The sequence below is a fragment of the Podarcis raffonei genome, chromosome 1 (genome assembly GCF_027172205.1).
Source record: "Podarcis raffonei isolate rPodRaf1 chromosome 1, rPodRaf1.pri, whole genome shotgun sequence".
Taxonomy (NCBI): domain Eukaryota; kingdom Metazoa; phylum Chordata; class Lepidosauria; order Squamata; family Lacertidae; genus Podarcis; species Podarcis raffonei.
The window spans coordinates 102,420,182-102,439,040 of record NC_070602.1 but is presented as its reverse complement, the minus strand read 5'-3'; the positions used below and the strand labels follow the sequence as shown (position 1 = coordinate 102,439,040).

The window sequence follows — 18,859 nt, the reverse complement described above, 5'->3', positions numbered from 1 at the left end:
TATGGAAAGTGCTTTCCAAATTACTGATGCAACATGACTTAAAGAGCATATAAATCGAACATATATTTTGGCACACAGTTTCAGCCCCAGTCATGACTTTGGTAAGTTGAGGGGTACTCTATGAAACAAGCTCAGTAGTACAGAAGATTAAAAGCTGGCTGAAGTGACGTCTTCCTGTCCAATTGCAACCGTTTTAGTGGTATGCCACAACATTGGATGAGCAGTCCCAATTGTTAGTCTTGCATCCCTTTGAATTGCAATTATATTTGAACTAGATTTTACACGGGGCCTCAGGAAAAGGGTATGTCAGATCTGGGGTATGAAATTAGAGGTTACGGATTAAAATGTATATGATGTAAGAAACGAACAAACAAAAAACAAGCCATTGCTGGCAGAGAGACATGGCTGGGTTGGATCCCAGGAACAAGAAGAGGGAGGCGAGTTTTACTGCCCCCCACCTCCAAAAAAGCCACTCCTGAGGGTCAAGGTGACTTCTAAAATGGAGTAAGTGAGAATTGACCAAAATTGGATGGAGACACCTTGTTTTCAAATATATTCCTTGAAATTTCAATAACCCCTATTTATCCCTGCTGAATAACGTAAGTTAGTCACACAACTAAATGCATCTCATTGCTTTCAATGGGACTTCATGACTAATTTTATCAACATCATGATGTCTCACATTGCCAATGGATCTGACTCCCAACTGATCCCCCTAGCCATGAAATGTGCAGTGTACATGGGACTTTGAACCAGGACTGCTGAAAAAAACAGTGAAAATTACTTCCAGGTAGTTGCCTCCAGTTCAGACTCCTGTGTGCGCCTTGATGCATAAATGGATAGTATGGCCTGTTCTTATAATAGAAGCAGCAGGTTTACATTTATTTATACACATACATCCCACACACAAAGTCCTGCAACGAATACGAGAGTTCATGTTTTCATAAAGTAGCTGAATTACAAATATTTTAGGATTTGGGTGTGTGTCTACAAACACAGCACAGAATATGAGGCTGGTAGATGCTGGTTTGTTTGCTTTGGACAGAAGTTTTTATGAAGCACTTAGGATTTAGAAAAGGTTTCTTATTGGAATACATTTGATCACAGTTCCCTATTCCCATTTTCCCCTCCCCGCTCCCCTTGGTTTACAGCAAGAATATGCGTTGTAACTTGGAAAAGTGCCAGGTCCCTGTGGATCAGCATTAGCCAAACATAATAAAAAGCCAAAGACAACTCATAAAAATCACTATAACTCATGATTACACGGCTGTTCATTGTATATAAAATCCCACTGATCCTTTATACTGTCATAAGGCAGTGACACATATTTGAATTAGCTTCAGCTTTACTTCCCCACCCCCCACAGCACTAGTCTAAAAAAACTGTCATTGTCACATATAGGCTGAAAACACATATCATAGCAAGTCATGGTTGTTTTGTGAGAACACACCATGATACCCACTTCTCAAGTGGGAGTGACAAACCGTGATGATCCCCAACATATGAACCAAGGTTAGCTGGTGTTTTACTCCAGTTAAGATTTGATGTTACACCAGAGGACCGCATCTCATTGCCTCCACTCACTAGTGAACAAGGAAGAAGTGGGAGCTACACATTCTGCACGTTCATAGTAAGCAATCAACCATGGTTTGCCATGACATACTAACAGCCCCATGCACTGCCCATAGCTGCTTAACAATAGAACACTGTATAACGTGTCACCAATCCTGATCATGTCATAAAAAAATAAATACTGTGATCTAGTATGTAAAATAAACCCTCTGATGTGCCAAAAGTATTGTCTGGATTAGTAAACGCATTTCAGTGGAAGCATTTCCTTAGTGAAAAGGAATTTGTCCACAACGTTCCTCTGTCAAGAAGTTCCGATCCAAATTCGGATTCTCATTAAACATTTTGTAGGTGAGTCCTACTCACCCATGACAGCAGCCTAACAATGCCCAATGTGCAGCTTTTAAGGGGCTCCAATGCACACAACCAGCATCGATCACAGGGACGGATTCACAAAGGAAATGGGGGTGTATCTGTAAAGCACATCAAAACTGGGTTTGCAACATGTGCAGTGCCCTCCTGGGAAAGTTTACTCAGAGGAATGTTCCACTGGATCAGAGAGGTGTGCACAGAGTGTGCAGGACTCTACTCAGAAAGCCTCATTGAGTGCAATGGTCTTCACCCTTGGGGAAGTGTATACAGGACAGAAAGTCTTACTCTATGAATTGGTCAAATTAAAAGCCTTTTGAAATACAAGCATTTCCCCATTTGTTCCAGGTCACTGCGTGAATTCATGTGAAATTGGAAACCCATTGAAAAGGCCTGCAAACACACTGTTCTGCCCTTTTAGTGATGTCTTTCTGGTGTTTCCAGGTTTGGGGCTGTGCATGTGTGTGCTGCCCTAAATGGCCTCAGCCCAGTATACCTGAAGGAGCGTCTCTACTCCCCATCATTCTGCCTGGACACTAAGGTCCAGCGCCAAGGGCCTTCTGGTGGTTCCCTCACTGCGAGAAGCAAAGTTACAGGGAACCAGGCACAGGGCCTTCTTGGTAGTGGCGCCCGCCCTGTGGAATGCCCTCCCATCAGATGTTAAGGAAATGAAGACATCTGAAGGCAGCCCTGTTCAGGGAAGTTTTTAATATTTGATGTTTTATCGTGGTTTTAATATTCTGTTGGGATTCGCCCAGAGTGGCTGGGGAAACCCAGCCAGATGGGCAGGGTATTAATAATAAATTATTATTATTATCGGACATGCCTAAAACAGGCCTGTATTAAAACAATGGCCCAAATTAACTGGGTAACAGATGTGTGAAAGAAAATGCTACTTATTTTGTAAAAAAGAAAACACTGACTGCTTCAAAAAGCAGAAGGTGCAGAAACCATCTTGGAAGAGCCATGGACTTCCTTCATCACACATAAGGAAATGCCTCTAAGCTGGTACCTGTTTTCCATAAATGCATGAATCAAGAATACTTTTCCTTCAAGAGGATCTTTTCATTCATATGCAATAATGTATGCAGTTTATTAAAACTAGAATGATCAACCAACTAATATTTCTTTAGTGCTGTCAGCTGATTAATCAAAAGCCTTTTTTTGCATAGTGGAGTGGCTTCACTGGGGAGCCCTGGTTTTAATTTCTTTACTGTTATGTACAAAACTCTAGATATATTCCCTTCAGAAGTTGAAAGCTACTACTTAGGAAGAAATATACCTTTTCGATCAAGTATTTGCAGTGACCAAAAGCTTCTGATTACAAAAGGTTTCCTTCAAATTATTAGAGTTACAACAAAATTCTGTCCTCTTTTTTAAACCAAAGACACAGATTAAAACAAAGGCTTTTTAATCAGCCAAGGCTAAAAGGAATTCAAGACAGCTGACTTTAGAAATGTCACTAAGAAAGAAGGGTTTAAAAACATATATTAAATTAAAGACATATGTATTCATAAATACTTTCATCCTTGAATGCTTTTCTCGATATGTAAGTGGCACTTTATCCTGGGATGCCTACGTAGCAAAAACTAGCAGGAGACATGCCATTATGACTGGTACACTTTGCAAATGTCTCTGTGTGTGATTTATGGGAGTTGTTGTTGCAAATATGGCATCGCTTGAATTTCTGGGTAACGGTAAGTTACAGATGTTTCCCTCACAACACGAAGTGCAGACCTAGAAAAAGGAAAAAAAGTATTGGTCAAGAGAATTGCTCCATATGTGAAAAAACCTTCGTCATATTGAGATAACTACATGTTACAGTCCAAGTTCCAGGTTTTGGGTTGGTTGGTTTGTTTTTAAATGATAATGGAAATATAAAATAAAATGGAAATTTAGATTACAGAAGTTGCAGAAAAGGGCTAATTTATTTGCCTGTTTCCAGATTCAGGTAGGTAGCCGTGTTGGTCTGACGCAGTCAAAATAGATAAAAAAAATAAACAATCGTCCAGTAGCACCTTAGAGACCAGCTAAGTTTGTTCTTGGTATAAGTTTTCGTGTGCATGCACACCACTTTTGGAACTAGGAAGGACTTTAGTATGCCATTTGGATTTATGGCTTGAAGTTTTGTTTTTAAAGAAAAAACAGCCAAGTTTTTAAAAATCCCACTGGATGTACCCAAGCCCTTTCAGGGTGGGAGAAAATTCAGCTGAATGCAATCCCCACTTGCAACTTGAAGTGGAAAGTGCTACCCCTCTAGAAGCTGCTACCATGCCTAAAATAGTTTTTTTGGAGCGGAGCTGTATTGTGGTTTGAAAAGTAAGGCTAACCAAAACTCACATAATACAAAATTTCTGTATACAGTGGTACCTCTGGTTACGAATGGAATCTGTTCCAGAGGTCCGTCCATAACCGGAAACAGCTCATAACCTGAGGTGCCATTAGCAAAAGCATGCCTCCCGCTGCGTGTGCCTCTCTGGTGCCCAATTTCCGCTTGCATCCCAGGGCAAAGTTCACAACTGGGAGCGGCTACTTCCGGGTTACCAGAGCTCGTAACCCGCAGTATGTGCAACCAGAGGCATTCGCAACCAGAGGTACCACTGCAGTCTCAAGAAATTAATAACGAAAACAACCTCCTCTGTTTCCAGATCATTTCCAAATTTCAAAAGAAAAAAAAGGCCAGCTGTTGTGAACTTTGGAGAAATCGCCCAAGAACCCCATGGAAGATATGACTGGTATGTACAATATTTCTGTGTTTTAAAAATGAACCAGTTTTATTCACATGATTACAGGTAACCACTTCCAAAAGTTAACTTACCATCACATGCATAAAACCATCTTGGTAGCATCCATACCATAGTTGAGATACATATGCAGGCAGTGCTTTTTTCTGGGGGGATGCAGGGGTATGCATACCCCTAAACATTTTGTGAATCTAAGTTTGGCCTCATTGAGAGGCAGTATTTCAATATACCGTATTTTTCGCCCTATAGGACGCACCTAGATTTGGGGGGGGGAATAAAGGGGGGGATTATTCCCCCCCCCTAGGTGCAGGGCTGGGGCGGGGGAAGCCTGAGCTTTGCCCAACCGCAGCCCCCAGAACGGGACCCAGAGCCATGCCGAAACTGCACGCAGCTTTGGCATCGCTCTGGGAGCTTGCGGGGCTGGGGGAGGGGGAAGCCCTCCGCCAGCCTCCAAACCAGGTGGGGAGACAGCAGGATGGCGCGCTGTGCCTCTCTGCTGTTCCCCGAGTTTGCAGGGCTGGCGGTGGGGCTCTCCTGAAGCCTGGAGAGCGAGACGGGTCGGTGCGCACCGACCCCTCTCGCTCTCCAGGCTTCAACGAAAGCCTGTATTCGCCCCATAGGACGCACACACATTTCCCCTTCATTTTTGGAGGGGGAAAAGTGCGTCCTATAGGGCAAAAAATACGGTGCCGTATTTTTCGTCCCATAGGACGCTCCGTCCCAGAGAATGCACCTAGGTTTTTTTTGGGGGGGGGAAATAAAGGAAAAAATTTTTCCCTTTATTTCCCCCCCAAAAGCAGGTTGGGGAAACCTAACCAGGTCGAGGAACAGCGGGATGGCGGCGCTGCGCCTCCGTGCTGTCCCCTGAGCTTGTGGGGCTGGCCGATGTATGCCCGGCGCGAGGGGCGCTCTGCTTCAGGGCGCCCCGCCCACCGGGTGGCAGGCTGCTATCCGCAGCATGGGGAGCCCTGTGGGGAATTCCCGCAGGGCTGCCTAGGCTACGGATGTGTTCCCGAAGCACCGGGCGCTCTGCTTTCAGGGCGCCCGATGCTCCGGGAAGTAGGCTGCTATCCGCAGCCTAGACATCCCTGCGGGACCTCCCGCAGGGCTGCCTAGGCTGCGGATGTCTTCCTGAAGCCTGGAGAGCGAGAGGGTTCGGTGGGCACCGGCCCCTCTCGCTCTCCACGCTTCAGTGAAAGCCTGCATTCGCCCCATAGGACGCACCCAGATTTCCCCTTCATTTTTGGAGGGGGGAAAGTGCATCCTATAGGGCGAAAAATACGGTAAGTAGGAAAATGAGAGTACCCTTAAACATACCTTCTTTTTTTTTTAGAAAAATAGCACTGTATGTAGGATTAGCCTATGGGACAAGGGGTTTCTATTTCCCCAAACTTGATAAATGCTTACTTACAACCATCCAGTTTTAATAGTGAATATGCTTACTTAATTTTGGGGTGCCAACAATCCTCACCTCAGTTCCTCCTTTTATGCAATGCTTAATAATTGGTGCCTATCTGAATACAAAACAAAGACACAAAAATAAATCATCCTAACTAAAATGGCCATGTCCCCATTTTGTTGGGTAGATACACACACGTGGTGTGAAAAAGATCTGTTCTGTGTTGGAGTGAGCGTGGACCAAGGATCGTCCATTTCACTTCTTACCTTCAAACCCTTATGCTGGAGATCTATGCATCCTGTAGACAGGCAATCCTCCAGAGGAACACAGCGCTTGGTAACAGATACACTTTTTCCATTGGCTTCCAGTGTGTGTTGCGTATAGCAGTATCGTGTAGCTGCCAGGACAGGGGGGGAAATTGTTTTTGTAAGAGGTTTCATAGGGCTTTTTGGTTTGGAGAAAAGGCGAGTGAGAGGTTACATGGTAGAAGTTTATAAAATTATACGTGGCATGGAAAAAATGGAGATAAAAAGCTTCCCCCCCCCCTTTCATAGCACTAGAAATAGAGTGCAAAATGTAAATCTTGGGAAGCTTCAAAGAGAACTTCTGCCTTCATCTATTTTGCACATCTCCTTTACACATTTTCATGAACCAAACCTTTCTTTTAAAAACAAAAGCCTCTAGACTGTACAGTCCAATGCCTCAAAGCTTGCTATCCTGAAGCCATTTACTCATTAACAGCATCCCATTATTTTGCAATCTCTCTCAATGTCTTTGGGGATTTCACATTCTCTAAGAAGTAAGTGAACCCGATTCTGGCTAGGACTAATATCTAGCTAGCGTGTACATCATTTCCCGTGTATTTTGATAGCTCAGCTAATGTAGTCATAAGACTATGAGAATAAAAAGGTTATCCAAAAGCTGTGAGTCTAAGCAGCTTGTGGAGCCTTTGCGGCAAAGATAAAAGATGGATTAGATTTTCCACCCAGTCGATTCCAGCCTCCAAATCCCATATTTTGCAGATGTACAGCAATCCCACTGAGAGGAGATGTAAAAGGCTCCCGCTATCTTTCAAAGTAGATAACACAAAAGAGCTTTAATAGAAGCCTAACTATGGCAAATGCATCTCAGCTAAATCATCAAAAGCAGGTAGCTTATGAGCTACACTAATGAATTCACGGGAGTAATGGAAACATGAGTCCAAAAATGTAAGCTGTTGTGCAGCCTAATTAGCCACTCTCCTTTAATACCCCAAATCATGTCTCTTTGAAGTTGGGAAATATTTTCAAAAGTCGGTGCTGCTGCTCACTTTATGTTTTATTGAGCAGCTCCTTGTAATACAGCTTTGGGCAGTGTGGCTGCTCCCACAAATCGTTATTCTGCCCCCAAATAGAAAGTTCATGTAAATTGGCTGGAATCTAAGGTATTAGTAATAAATAAAATTTCTATACCACCCTTCATCTGAGGATCACAGGGCAGTTTACGATATAAAAACACAAAAATATATAACATACAACACGTCCCCCCAAATAATTCCCCACCCGCTAGTTTAAAAGGCCATAGATTGTTTAATAAGCCAAATTCCTGGGGGAAAAGGAGTGCTTTTGAACGGCACCTAGATACCAGGCAAGCCTCCCTGGTGAGAACATTCCACAAATGGAGAGCCACCACAGAAAAGGCCTGCTCTTGTGTATCCGCAGGGTATTCATTTTAGAAGAGCTTGAGAAAGAGGACACTAGTCCTTCAACTCCCTATAAACTGCATTTACCCACTTCAACCTGCTTTGCCATCTTGCTCTGCACAGAAAAGTGTGCTGGGTGCTTGGAAAATCCAGTTTCATTCCTCATGGGCAGCATCATTTTCAAGCAACTTGGCAGAGCATAGTATTCCCCCAGCATCCTTCTCCCATAGCGGGAGCAAAACATGGAGTCTGCCTTCCCTTCCTCCCTTCAAACTAGATTTCCACCACATTGGCTTCCTTCCAACTAGTTGCCACACTCTGAGCAGGACTAGAATAAAAAATTGGAACAGGCATATCTTTGGGCTGTTTCAATTGCTCTGTGTCTGCCAGCTTCGTATTTGATGAGGTAACCCTACTGTCTATATTCACTTGAATTAAAATGCTTCCACAAATTTGCTTCTTCCCTATAGTCTCGTCATTGGGAGCAGAACAACAACACCGTCTGTGGTCATCAAATCTATCCCAGTGGATTAAATGGTAAGGCCAGACCATGTGGAAGTTCTACACCGATCTAGAAGGGACTGCAGATGTTGCTGGCCAGCTTCCAAAGCACTGAAGTCTGAAATAAGACTGAGGAGAAAGATTGCTTCCATATTTGTTTATAAAAGATAGGTTGATGGATGTGGATGTGGGAGGGAGTTGCTTGAAAGTGAAGAAAGGTTTTGGGGTGAAGGGTCTGAATGGATGAGAGTGAAGGCAGAGGAGCAGTGGATGTACAGGGTGCTTGAGAGCGGACTCAAGTTGAAAGAGATGGGGGTAAGAATACACGGGGGATGATGAGAGGAATCCTACAGGTAGCAGTGAAAGGGACTTCTAGAATGGCTATTTCCAAATTGTTTGTAATGTGCAATCAGTGGGATTATTTTGCTTTCTTTTTTGCTGGTATTTGGTTAATATTGCCTTGGAATACTGTATGTGAAATGTATTCTTGAATTGTTATACACTGGAACCTCTGTTTTCGAACATAATCTGTTCCAGAAGACCGTTCGACTTCTGAAACATTCGAAAACCGAGGATCAATGGGGCAGTCCGCAAAATCCATTGGAAAAATGGAAAAACAGGCAGCAGAAGCCGTTCGACTTCTGAGGCGTGTTCGAAAAAGGAACCAATTCCTTCTGGGTTTTTGGTGTTCTGGTTCCAAATCATTCTGCTTCCGAGATGCTCAAAAACTGAGGTTCCGCTGTACTTTGAAATGTTATGGGGTGGCAATTGTGACTGTTGTACATTTAAGGTGTAAACCATCTAGGGTACAGTATACAAATTAAATATGAAATTGGGTTGGTTTGTTTGTGTTTATGTACGCAGCCTTCCCATAACAGGAGTTCTCTGGACAAAAGCAAAAGCAAGCCAACATAACGTAATAAAAACTATTTGAAATTAAAGTAAAACTGAGACACAAGAGGCCCAGATTATGAGTTATTTAAAAGGCCTCGAAGCTGCTTCCTTCTCCATAGTGCAGGGGTCAGGTAGTCTGTGGTAGTAGGGCACCTTGAGCAAGCCCAAAATTGGGTGCCCCCAAATGAACCTTCTCAATGATAGGTCTTCTCTACTTTGCACCCCCCTCAGCTAAATCTAGCACTGCAGGGGTAGGAACCTCTGGACTGTGGGCCTAATCAGGCCATGCCTCCTGCCCCACACCTCATTTTATAAAGAATGTCAGGCATGGGACAGGTAAGGATGTGGTTCAGCCAAGTGGGAACTGCTGATCAGCTGATTGTCAGACACAGCCAATCAGCTGATCTGTGAAGCCTTGCATAGTGTTCTCAAAGAAATGAACTGATGGTCAGGCTTGTGCATGGTGCCTATGCCTGCTGCAGGCAAAACCAGCTCACCTGAAATCATGATGCAGAGTGATTCACAGGTGGGCAATATTCTGTCCTCAGTACAATTCCTTAGAGGTGGCAGGAAGGCCTATATCTGCTCGAAGAATCTGTGTAGCAAGTTTCAACCACATCTAAGACGAACGCACATTCTGAAAACACTTTCACTGCAAACACACAGCTCATTTACCTCTTGGGCAATAGATATCTGGAGCCCACTGGTTGCAGTCATAGTTGTCGACTGCTTCTTCACAGGTGAAACACTTGAATCCCCCAGGATATGGAGTAGCTGGGAACCAAAAACAAAAAAAGCCACAGCTACATTAGCATCATCAATTCATTTGGAACATTGTTTAAGGGGTGGGTGAGAATAGAAACAAACGGTGCTAAATGTTTGTACAAGATTTACACAAAAGTTGAACATTATCGGTGATGTGATGTGGAGTTCCATGTTTCTTCCTTGCCGTTTAACCTCAGAAAAACCTTCAGATGAAAAACAATGTCAAGCCAAAAGAAGAACAGTACTTTCTTGGCTGAAGAAAAAGAATATACGGCAGGGGTAGCCAGGGCTTATTTTCAGTTGGAACTCAGTTCCGGCACCTGTCAGGTGGACGCCATTGCCATCAGAAGAGACCGAGGAAGGTGTTCATGGTGAATTTTGGCACCTCTTTTTTCATAAAAATAACATAGTGCCTTCTTGTCTGCCCCAGACAGCAAGGGCCATGGGCATGATGGAAGCTGCAGATCAACACATAGAAGCTGCACTGTGCTGCTATTCCTGCTCTGGGGATTGAGCCTCCAAGAACCAGTTTGTATAGTAACTGAAAGGGCTGCTCTTTCGGGGTATGGCTCCAGATCTGCCATTTCAGGCACTATCCAAATCAAGGTAGAATTTGTATTGAACAGAAGCACAGCAGCACCTGTTCGAAAAGTGCCCAACAAGAATAGAAGGGGAAAGAGAGAAACTGAACAGGAGAAAAACAAACGTAACAGATCATGTGTACCCCAAAATGCTTCCCCACTCATTTGTGGTATTTTATAGCACTCTTTGAAATTTTCAAACCTACTGCAAAGCAAGAGAAAAGCAGCTTGGCTATACAACAACATGAGCAACTCCAGGAGAAACATTAAATAGATCCCCAGCTGTGTGCCTGATTTTCCTGCAGACCTTCCTTGCCCCAAATAAGCTATATTAAGTGGAACAGCTGATTGAAGGCTGGTTAGATGTCATTCTGCAAGAGGCAATTGCCCTGCTTCTTTCTCCAGCAAGGCAGTTCCATGGGTGGAATTCCACTCAAGGCATGCGTCATTCTAACCTTTTGGATTCAGAAGCCTTTCAAGTAGCCACCGACATGATGGACGTAATGTTAAGAAAGGTCTACTGAAAGGAAGGGGGAAGCAGCAATCCAAATACCCCTCCTCAATGCAGCAAAATTGAAGAGCCAACAGATTAGGCAACAGAGCAGGGGGCAGTGAGAAATGGACCGACAGCAAGTGCCTATCTGCAGGATCAGTAGATAATTGTTCCTGACTCTAATCAGCCCCTGTATTCAGAAAGTGACATTTTATTCTCTCTGCATATCTGCACTACAGACCCGCAGCACAAGCCTATGCATGTCTACCGTGAAGTACCACTGAATTAAAGGAGGATGACTTCCCAAGTAAATGTATATAGAACTGTAGCCTTAAACAGGTTCAATAGCAATTTCCTGTCTCTGGGAATCACGGAAACTGCAGCTCAGGTGGGGCTGGGGAAGAGTGTGCGCTAGGGAGCTCTAGCAGAAAACTATCAACACCTTCACCATCTCCCGTTAAGAAGTGCCCTGATGGATCAGTCAACAACTAATCTAGTCCAGCATTCAGTTCTCAGAATGCCAGAATTCTTTGAGGAAAATCAATAGACAACTTAAAACAGATATAAAAGATAATGTACATTTGCAACTAAACCCTAATGATGCATCTACAGTGACCCCTCTACATTAATTTAGCCAGTTAATTGAGAGAAATAAATGGCATTCAAAAGGGATGGGGGAAATAAAGGTCATAGTCTCACATTTGTCATAGCCAATAGAGATTTGGAGACCAGGGTACAGGGACGAAATTGCCGTGCAGATGTGGGAGCTACGCTTGCTTTCAAGAAAGAGGTAGAAAAATGCAAACTTTGCTTCTCAAACAACTTGAGCAACATAAAGCATCACAGTTAATCTCTGCTTTTCAGGAACACTGTTCACTACACAGCCACTGGCAGATTATTTCTCCCCAAACCCAAACCTCAGAAAAGCCTAAATGAAAACATATAGACTTTTGCTACTGTGTTCTCTAGAAGCCATCACAAAAGTGATTGCTTTCTTCCTCCTGGGAAAAATGAAAACCTGTTACAGTGATTGTAACATTGGCAAGCAGCCTATATCAACTCCATATATCATACTACCATTGCTGGCTTACAAAATGTGCCTTGGGCCTTGGAACGCAAACACTCCTACAGTTCCGTTCTGTGTTCTGAGAATGAACCAGTATCTTACGAAAGAAAGGAACGAAGTCTTTCTATGTTACACAAAGCCTAGAAAAAATTCCTTGACGCCTACATTCTCCAGCACCCATAAATCTGGTGCTAAGGCTCAGAATTTTAGTGCCAGCATAGTAAAAACAAACAAACACCCTTTTTAAAAACTGGCTTTGCATAATGTGATGTGCATGCAGGCACAGATAATCTATTGTGACCGAACTTTCACAATATGGGGAAAATACCGCCACACTTTGCAAGGTTGTTGTAAGTATTTTACAAGCAGTATACTATTCATGTAATGGGAGCTCATTCAGATCTGGATTTCTCAAGTGCCCATGAAGGCCAAACAAGCTCCTGTTTTCCAAGATGTCACAAGTTAATTGTAGGATGTACATGCTAGCCAGGCCTTGGTCACAGGGATTGCAACAAAGCTAGCTGCTTTGGGCTATAGCAAGGATAACCAGAGAGGACCGTGCATCCTTCGTGGATACATAGGGGGACAATGTTATGGGGCAGTCCAAAGGGACCCAAGGTCCAGGTTTTGTGCATTGGCCTCTGAATCTTCTGCCCTTATGATCTTAAAAACACACACAGAGACAGAATTTTTATGAAAACTTTGCTTAAACAGGGTAGCTTTCCTTCTAAACATCAGACTCCTTTTGCATCTATATAACAAATGAGTGCATGCAGTTTTTATGTAGTGGTGCCTCGCAAGACGAAATTAATTCGTTCCGCAAGTTTTTTCTTCTTGCGAGTTTTTCGTCTTGCGAAGCACGGTTTCCCATAGGAATGCATTGAAAATCAATCAATGCGTTCCTATGGAAACCGCCTTCAGACCAGGTCCGGGGACAGTCTGTCCCCCGACCTCTTCTGAAGGCTGGGGGGGGGGGGGGACAAGGGCTTTTCTTCCCACCGCCAGCCTTCAGAAGGCTGTTCTGAAGGCTGGCGGTGGGAAGAAAAGCCCTTCTCCCCACCTCCCACCCCGCAAGCTCCGGGGCTTTTAAAATGCTGGCGGGCGGCAGCGCAGCGTTCGCTGCCGCCCGCCAGCATTTTCAGATCGCCCCGGGACAGCGGAAAAGTCTCCGCTGTCCCGGGGCTTTTAAAATGCTGGCGGGCGGCAGCGCAGCGTTCGCTGCCGCCCGCCAGCATTTTCAGATCGCCCCGGGACAGCAGAGAAATCTCCGTTGTCCCGGGGGCGGAGCAGCCATCCGAAGGCTGCCGGTGGGGCGGAGAGACCTCCTCCCGCCGCCAGCCTTCGGAGCAGGGCTCAAGCAGAAGGGCAGCATTGCTCCTCTCCTGTGTTCAGAGGGAAGATATTGCTCAGCATTGTGACTCCTTGATGTTATACCTCCAGTCTGTAGGCAAGAGACACATACATGCAAAGCTAAGAAGGGCTGCAAGAAAAAACCTCCAGGAGGTGCCTGGTAATTTCTTTGCTTCTGCTTCCCCCCCTCCTTGTACTGAAAGGAAGCTTCAAAAAGCAGTAGCCACAGCTGTGAGCGAGATTTGTTTGGCTCAGGATCTAAGAAGTTAATAAGCCTGATAGACTGTGGTTCAGAGCAAAAGGCCCCAGTGCCCTAAGAGGACTATTCTAAAGGAAATCAAAAGCAACTGCCCAGTGCCCAGAATTTGCCTGTAACTATATCTTGCAATTCACTCTCTTGGTCAACAGGAAAGCACCTAGCGATGCCAAGCTGAAAGAAAATAGCAGAAATCAACTCCCCATCCCACCTTTGTGCCTTTGTTTAAAAACAAAATTGAAGCTGCAAGTAAAAAAAAAAAGGGTGGAAAGACACGAGAAAGGTTGCTTATAGTTGTGCAAGCATCATTTTTAAAACCACCTGTGAAAATGTAAGCCAGCCTTAAAATGTGTGTGCTTGTTGGCTTTATGATACTTACAGACCACCTACCTGCAAAAAAAAAAGTGGCATACAACAGAATGGAGAATGAACAACACAAACAATAAGGTGCTATAAATGCAATTTAATACAAACTAGAACAGAGATATTACCTAAATAAGATGTGGCTAGGCTGCCAAGTAAGGAATGTTTGGGAAAGGTTTGCTCGTGCCAACTGTGAGAGCTCAGGATAAAAGCAGGAAGAAGCAACACGACCAGAGAAGGCAAGGAGGGTGGAAAGACACCACAGATGACAGTAAGATTGCATGCAACATATGTAATGTGTACAAGGCCATTTGCTTTTTCTGTCCCGCCTGCATGCAGAAGCTCCTTTTCAATGATTCTGGGACAACTTGCATGCTCACTCTGGATTAAAAATATGAATAAGGTTTGCCATTTATTCCCCCAGGTTTTGTGCCCTCCCTCCCACCCCGCAGGCCAAGAAAGAAAAAAAGAAACACACCTGACAAGCAGAAATGCACAACACTGAATTCCTACCATGGTTTATGATTCTGGCTTGTTTAGACTAATCAGAGTTCCCAGTAAACTGCAGTTTTAAATCAAGAAGCAGGTATTTCCAAACTTTGGCTTGTGGGTGGCCATGCCCAAGGAGGAGACTGGAGCTTGCTGAACCAGGCCATTAAGGGGAGGGGAAAGTGGGAGATTGTTAGATATGCTTTACCATTCCAGAAAACACTTTCCCCTCATTATTTACAAGATCTATGCAATTGCTGCTATTTGCATTAGAAGCAACCTTGTTCTCGGGAGCTGTTTTGGATTCATAGGGTCTGTTTCATTGGATGGAGGACAGAACAGAGACATTAAGCATTTTATTTATTCCTATGAGCCACTTCAGTGCCAGCAGATATAGTAAATACTGTATGGCGTTTCTGAAAGCATTTTTGGCTTTCGCTTTTTTTACAGTTCTGTTTTCTTTTACTGTTTACAGTGGAGAGAAATGGGAAGGCTCAGACTCAGGAGATGCAGCACCACACAGGGATCTGTGGAGCGACACTTTTGTTCAATAACTGAAATGACTTAATCAATGGTTGTCATTATTTTAAGATCCTGTACTTCTCTGTTGGGGGGATGTTTATGGCTTTTTTCTTTTTAGTGTTGACATCCAAAAATGAAAAAATGCTGTTTGTAAAGAGCTTTTTCATATTCCTTGAGAGGACATCTTAATACATGGGTAGGCAAACTAAGGCCCGGGGGCCGGATCCGGCCCAATCGCCTTCTAAATCCGGCCCGCGGACCGTCCGGGAATCAGCGTGTTTTTACATGAGTAGAATGTGCCCTTTTATTTTAAATGCATCTCTGGGTTATTTGTGGGGCCCACCTGGTATTTTTACATGAGTAGAATGTGTGCTTTTATTTTAAATGCATCTCTGGGTTATTTGTGGGGCATAGGAATTTGTTCATTTTTTTCCTTCAAAATATACTCCGGACCCCCACAAGGTCTGAGGGACAGTGGACAGGCCCTCTGCTGAAAAAGTTTGCTGACCCCTGTCTTAATATAATAAGCTGCTCCTTGAGACTTACTTGAAGGATGAAGGTAGACAATATCTTTCACTGTAAACTCCCGGGCTTGAATTCCATTCAGGTAATCAGCAATGAAACGGATGAGCAGGACCCAGGCCAGCACAGGGCAAGATGCCATTGCAGAGGGGGAGCCTCAAACATGCGGATTTCTTGGGAGTTCGTTCTCCTTGTATCTGGAAGAGATGTGCACCTGGAGGGACAGAAAAAAAGAAAGCACACAACATTGGTCAGTCAGTAAACTCAATTAAACTATTCCCAGCAGCGGCAGACTCTGATCATCTTTCATAATATGGCACCCGGTCCGAGCTCCAAATTTGGCACCACAAAATGGATTTCTTTTGTACCCCCTCAACTTGGTTGGAGGAGGGGAGTGCCCATGCCACCCTAAATCCAGTGCTATTCCCAAGCAATGAGTACTAATCACGTCAGAACGCAAAGAATTTGGGGTCTCTGCCATACCTTATACTCCAAAACTGGATTGCCAAAACACAGCGATAATTATGGCCCAACCTCTTACTTTCAAAAAAAGGTAAAGAGGCAGCACATGCTTCCCCAGATCTTATCTCTTGCGTCTCCAGTTAATGAATCTTGGGTAGCAAAGCTAGAAGAGGCTTTCAGTCCTCATCTGCTTACTCAGAAAGGCCAGAAACAGTACAGGAAGTAATGGAGCCAGTGGTCTGATTCAAGTTACCATGAAAGTTGTTTCCTCTGTGCACATCATCATGCATAGGCCCTCATATTTTATGACTGTGCAGGTTTATTTTACCATATGCACAGCCAACACATGCACCCATCTACACCCAACTAAAGGAAATCTTGCATATAAAAGATTCCTTTGCAGAAGGTACATTTCAGAGGTTACCTGGATTTCAATCAAATCGGTACATTTTTATTTCATTAGAATAAGGTCAGTACAACTATCTCTGTTCTCTTCATGCAATTATAAAAAACAACAACTATGTACCATAATGCTTGAAGCACCAACCTGAGTCAGGGCTTGGAACTGAACTGACGCCAAAAGTCTTTGGCACCGGAAAAGTGGCACAAAGGTGTAAGTTTAGAACACTTGGTGAAATTCCACACAGCCACTTATTTATTATACAAGGCCCTACAGTCCACTGAGGGCTATCACCTTTAATATGCCAGCTACAATTTATTTTTAATCAGGAGAGATTGTTACCGTGAGATCCTATCATGAGATTCTTGGGCAGTTGCTAATGAAACCAAGAAAACCATTGTTCACAGAATGTGGTCTCAGCCACAGTAAAATGTGTGCCTTATGAAACTGTAAGGATCATCACACCAAGTTGCTTGATGTGTTGTCATGTAATGTGCTGTAATGTAATACATTCTTTTTTACACTAAGATCTGTGGCCCTTCAGGCCCTCTCATCAAAACTACCAGCATGCTCTTTCTAAGCAGTTATGTTCAAGTCCATAAGCCTATTCACCTGGCAAATTCTGCAGCGTAGCCAGTCTTTCAGACTGCAATAAACAGATCCATCCTTTCCCCTTGAGACAACAAAGCAATAACTGGAGCAGTAATTAAAGGAGAGTAAGTTGCTTGAAGAAGTGCCACACAAATGATGGCATCTAGCTAGACCCACTTGTTGGACAACTTTTTTGTAAACAAAAGAAGAAGATGATCTAGCTTATCCAACAAATGGTGCCAACAGACATAATGGGAAGAAAATATAGAGCAGCAATTGTTTAGACTATCTGAAGCAGGCAATTTTACCAAAGTCTTTCCATCCCCATTTAAACTCCTAAGAAGACACACAGAGTGGCCTTCTAAAATCACCCCTACCAAGTTGAACATGAAAGCTATGAGTGATAGGGAACGATTATTATATTATTATTATTTAAAGAGAGAGAGCAGAAGATATATATTCTCCCCTCCCCCACACACAATCTTTAAAGCAACCTATTCATTATAATACTTTTATCCTTGCTCTAATACTACAGCTGCTCTCTTCGGCATTCTTTTCTGGAGCCATATAATGAATTTAATTCTATTCTACATCTACCGTCTCTTCCAAGGGTTTCAGTAGGGGGCAACCAAGGAACCTGGAATCCCAGACCTTCTAGGATTGCTCCCAAATCTCTTGCCCCATCCTTTTCTCAAAGCTTTTTTTAAAAAAATGCTTACAGGATGTGTTGTAACACAGAGGGCCATTGACACCCCAGCCACTCACTACCTTAATTTGCCCAGAGGCACTGTGTCTTTTCATGCCAATCTGTGTCAGGAGCTTGAGTCCAAAGTTCTTTAAGTACCTTGCAGCACTCCTTGTCTCTTGCATTGAAGAGAACATGGAGTAGATTACATGGGGTAAAATGGCCATAGTTATGTTTATACCTCCAAATCCCATTCAAATAACACATCCCACCCTATTCTGGAGGGATGAATGGAACTGCACCTGATGAAGCCATGGGCAAAGCCACACTGATGGGAGAGGCTTCCCACTCACATGTGCATCAAGGGAGAAAAGGGTAGTGGACAACCCCACATGCTTCTCACTACGTATGCAAGAAGGCACTGTTCCCCCTTCCGCTCATATTCACTGCACATAGCACTGTTTCATTGACATTACTTTATTCCACTCCATTCATTATAATGCAAATGCAGTGCAAAGGAAGTGGGGGAATGCAATCAATTATGTATCGTTTGTGGACTGAAAGCAACGACAGCAAATACCTATCATATTCACTGAGTTGGCTTCCATTCTGGACACATGATGAATAAGCCAACATTGGCCACTTCTGCTTGCTCCCATTTTCCTTGGACTTCTCCAATAGCCCTACTCCTCACCCATACAGGTCTGAGGGAAAAAGTGAATATGGCTAATATGAGAGCTTTATCAACAAATACAGAAGCCTGATCAGTTCTCTCTCTCTCTCTCTCCCTCTCTCTCTCTCTCTCTCTCTCTCTCTCTCTCTCTGCCAGGAGAGCTTGGCTGTTCTGGAGGGTTGGCAAGCAGATCTCCAGCACCCTCCTACCTACCTGGCAGCGATCACATTCTTCTCCCTGCTCCTCAACAGAAAGTGAATGGCCTCCTTATATTCTTCTAAAAGCCTCATCCTTCCAATCCATAATGCTAGTAAGAAATGCTGCGACAGAGCTGGTGCCAGCCTTTAGGGCAGACATGCAGCTGGCTCCTGTTTTCAGACATCAGTCCAATGGAGAACAGGCCATTGAAAGAAGTGCTAGCAGAACTAAAGCCATCTCCCTTCTCTTAAAAGGGTTGAAACATTAAATCAAAAGCTTCTCAAAG

At 43.8% G+C, this 18,859-nt stretch overlaps 1 protein-coding gene across 2 annotated transcripts in view; it reads right to left on the bottom strand.

The window, feature by feature from the left end:
- Positions 1-3,332: 3,332 nt before the first annotated feature.
- LYPD6 (LY6/PLAUR domain containing 6) overlaps positions 3,333-18,859 on the bottom strand; it is a 53,173-nt gene continuing 37,646 nt past the window's right edge. For both annotated transcript variants that reach the window (XM_053406428.1, XM_053406437.1), the window contains 4 exons: positions 15,589-15,778; positions 9,833-9,931; positions 6,348-6,478; positions 3,333-3,675 (listed from right to left, as the gene is read on the bottom strand). In XM_053406428.1, the coding sequence (XP_053262403.1) occupies positions 3,514-3,675; positions 6,348-6,478; positions 9,833-9,931; positions 15,589-15,706 (510 nt within the window). In that variant the 5' untranslated portion in view covers positions 15,707-15,778 and the 3' untranslated portion in view covers positions 3,333-3,513. The remainder of the gene's footprint in view (positions 3,676-6,347; positions 6,479-9,832; positions 9,932-15,588; positions 15,779-18,859) is intronic.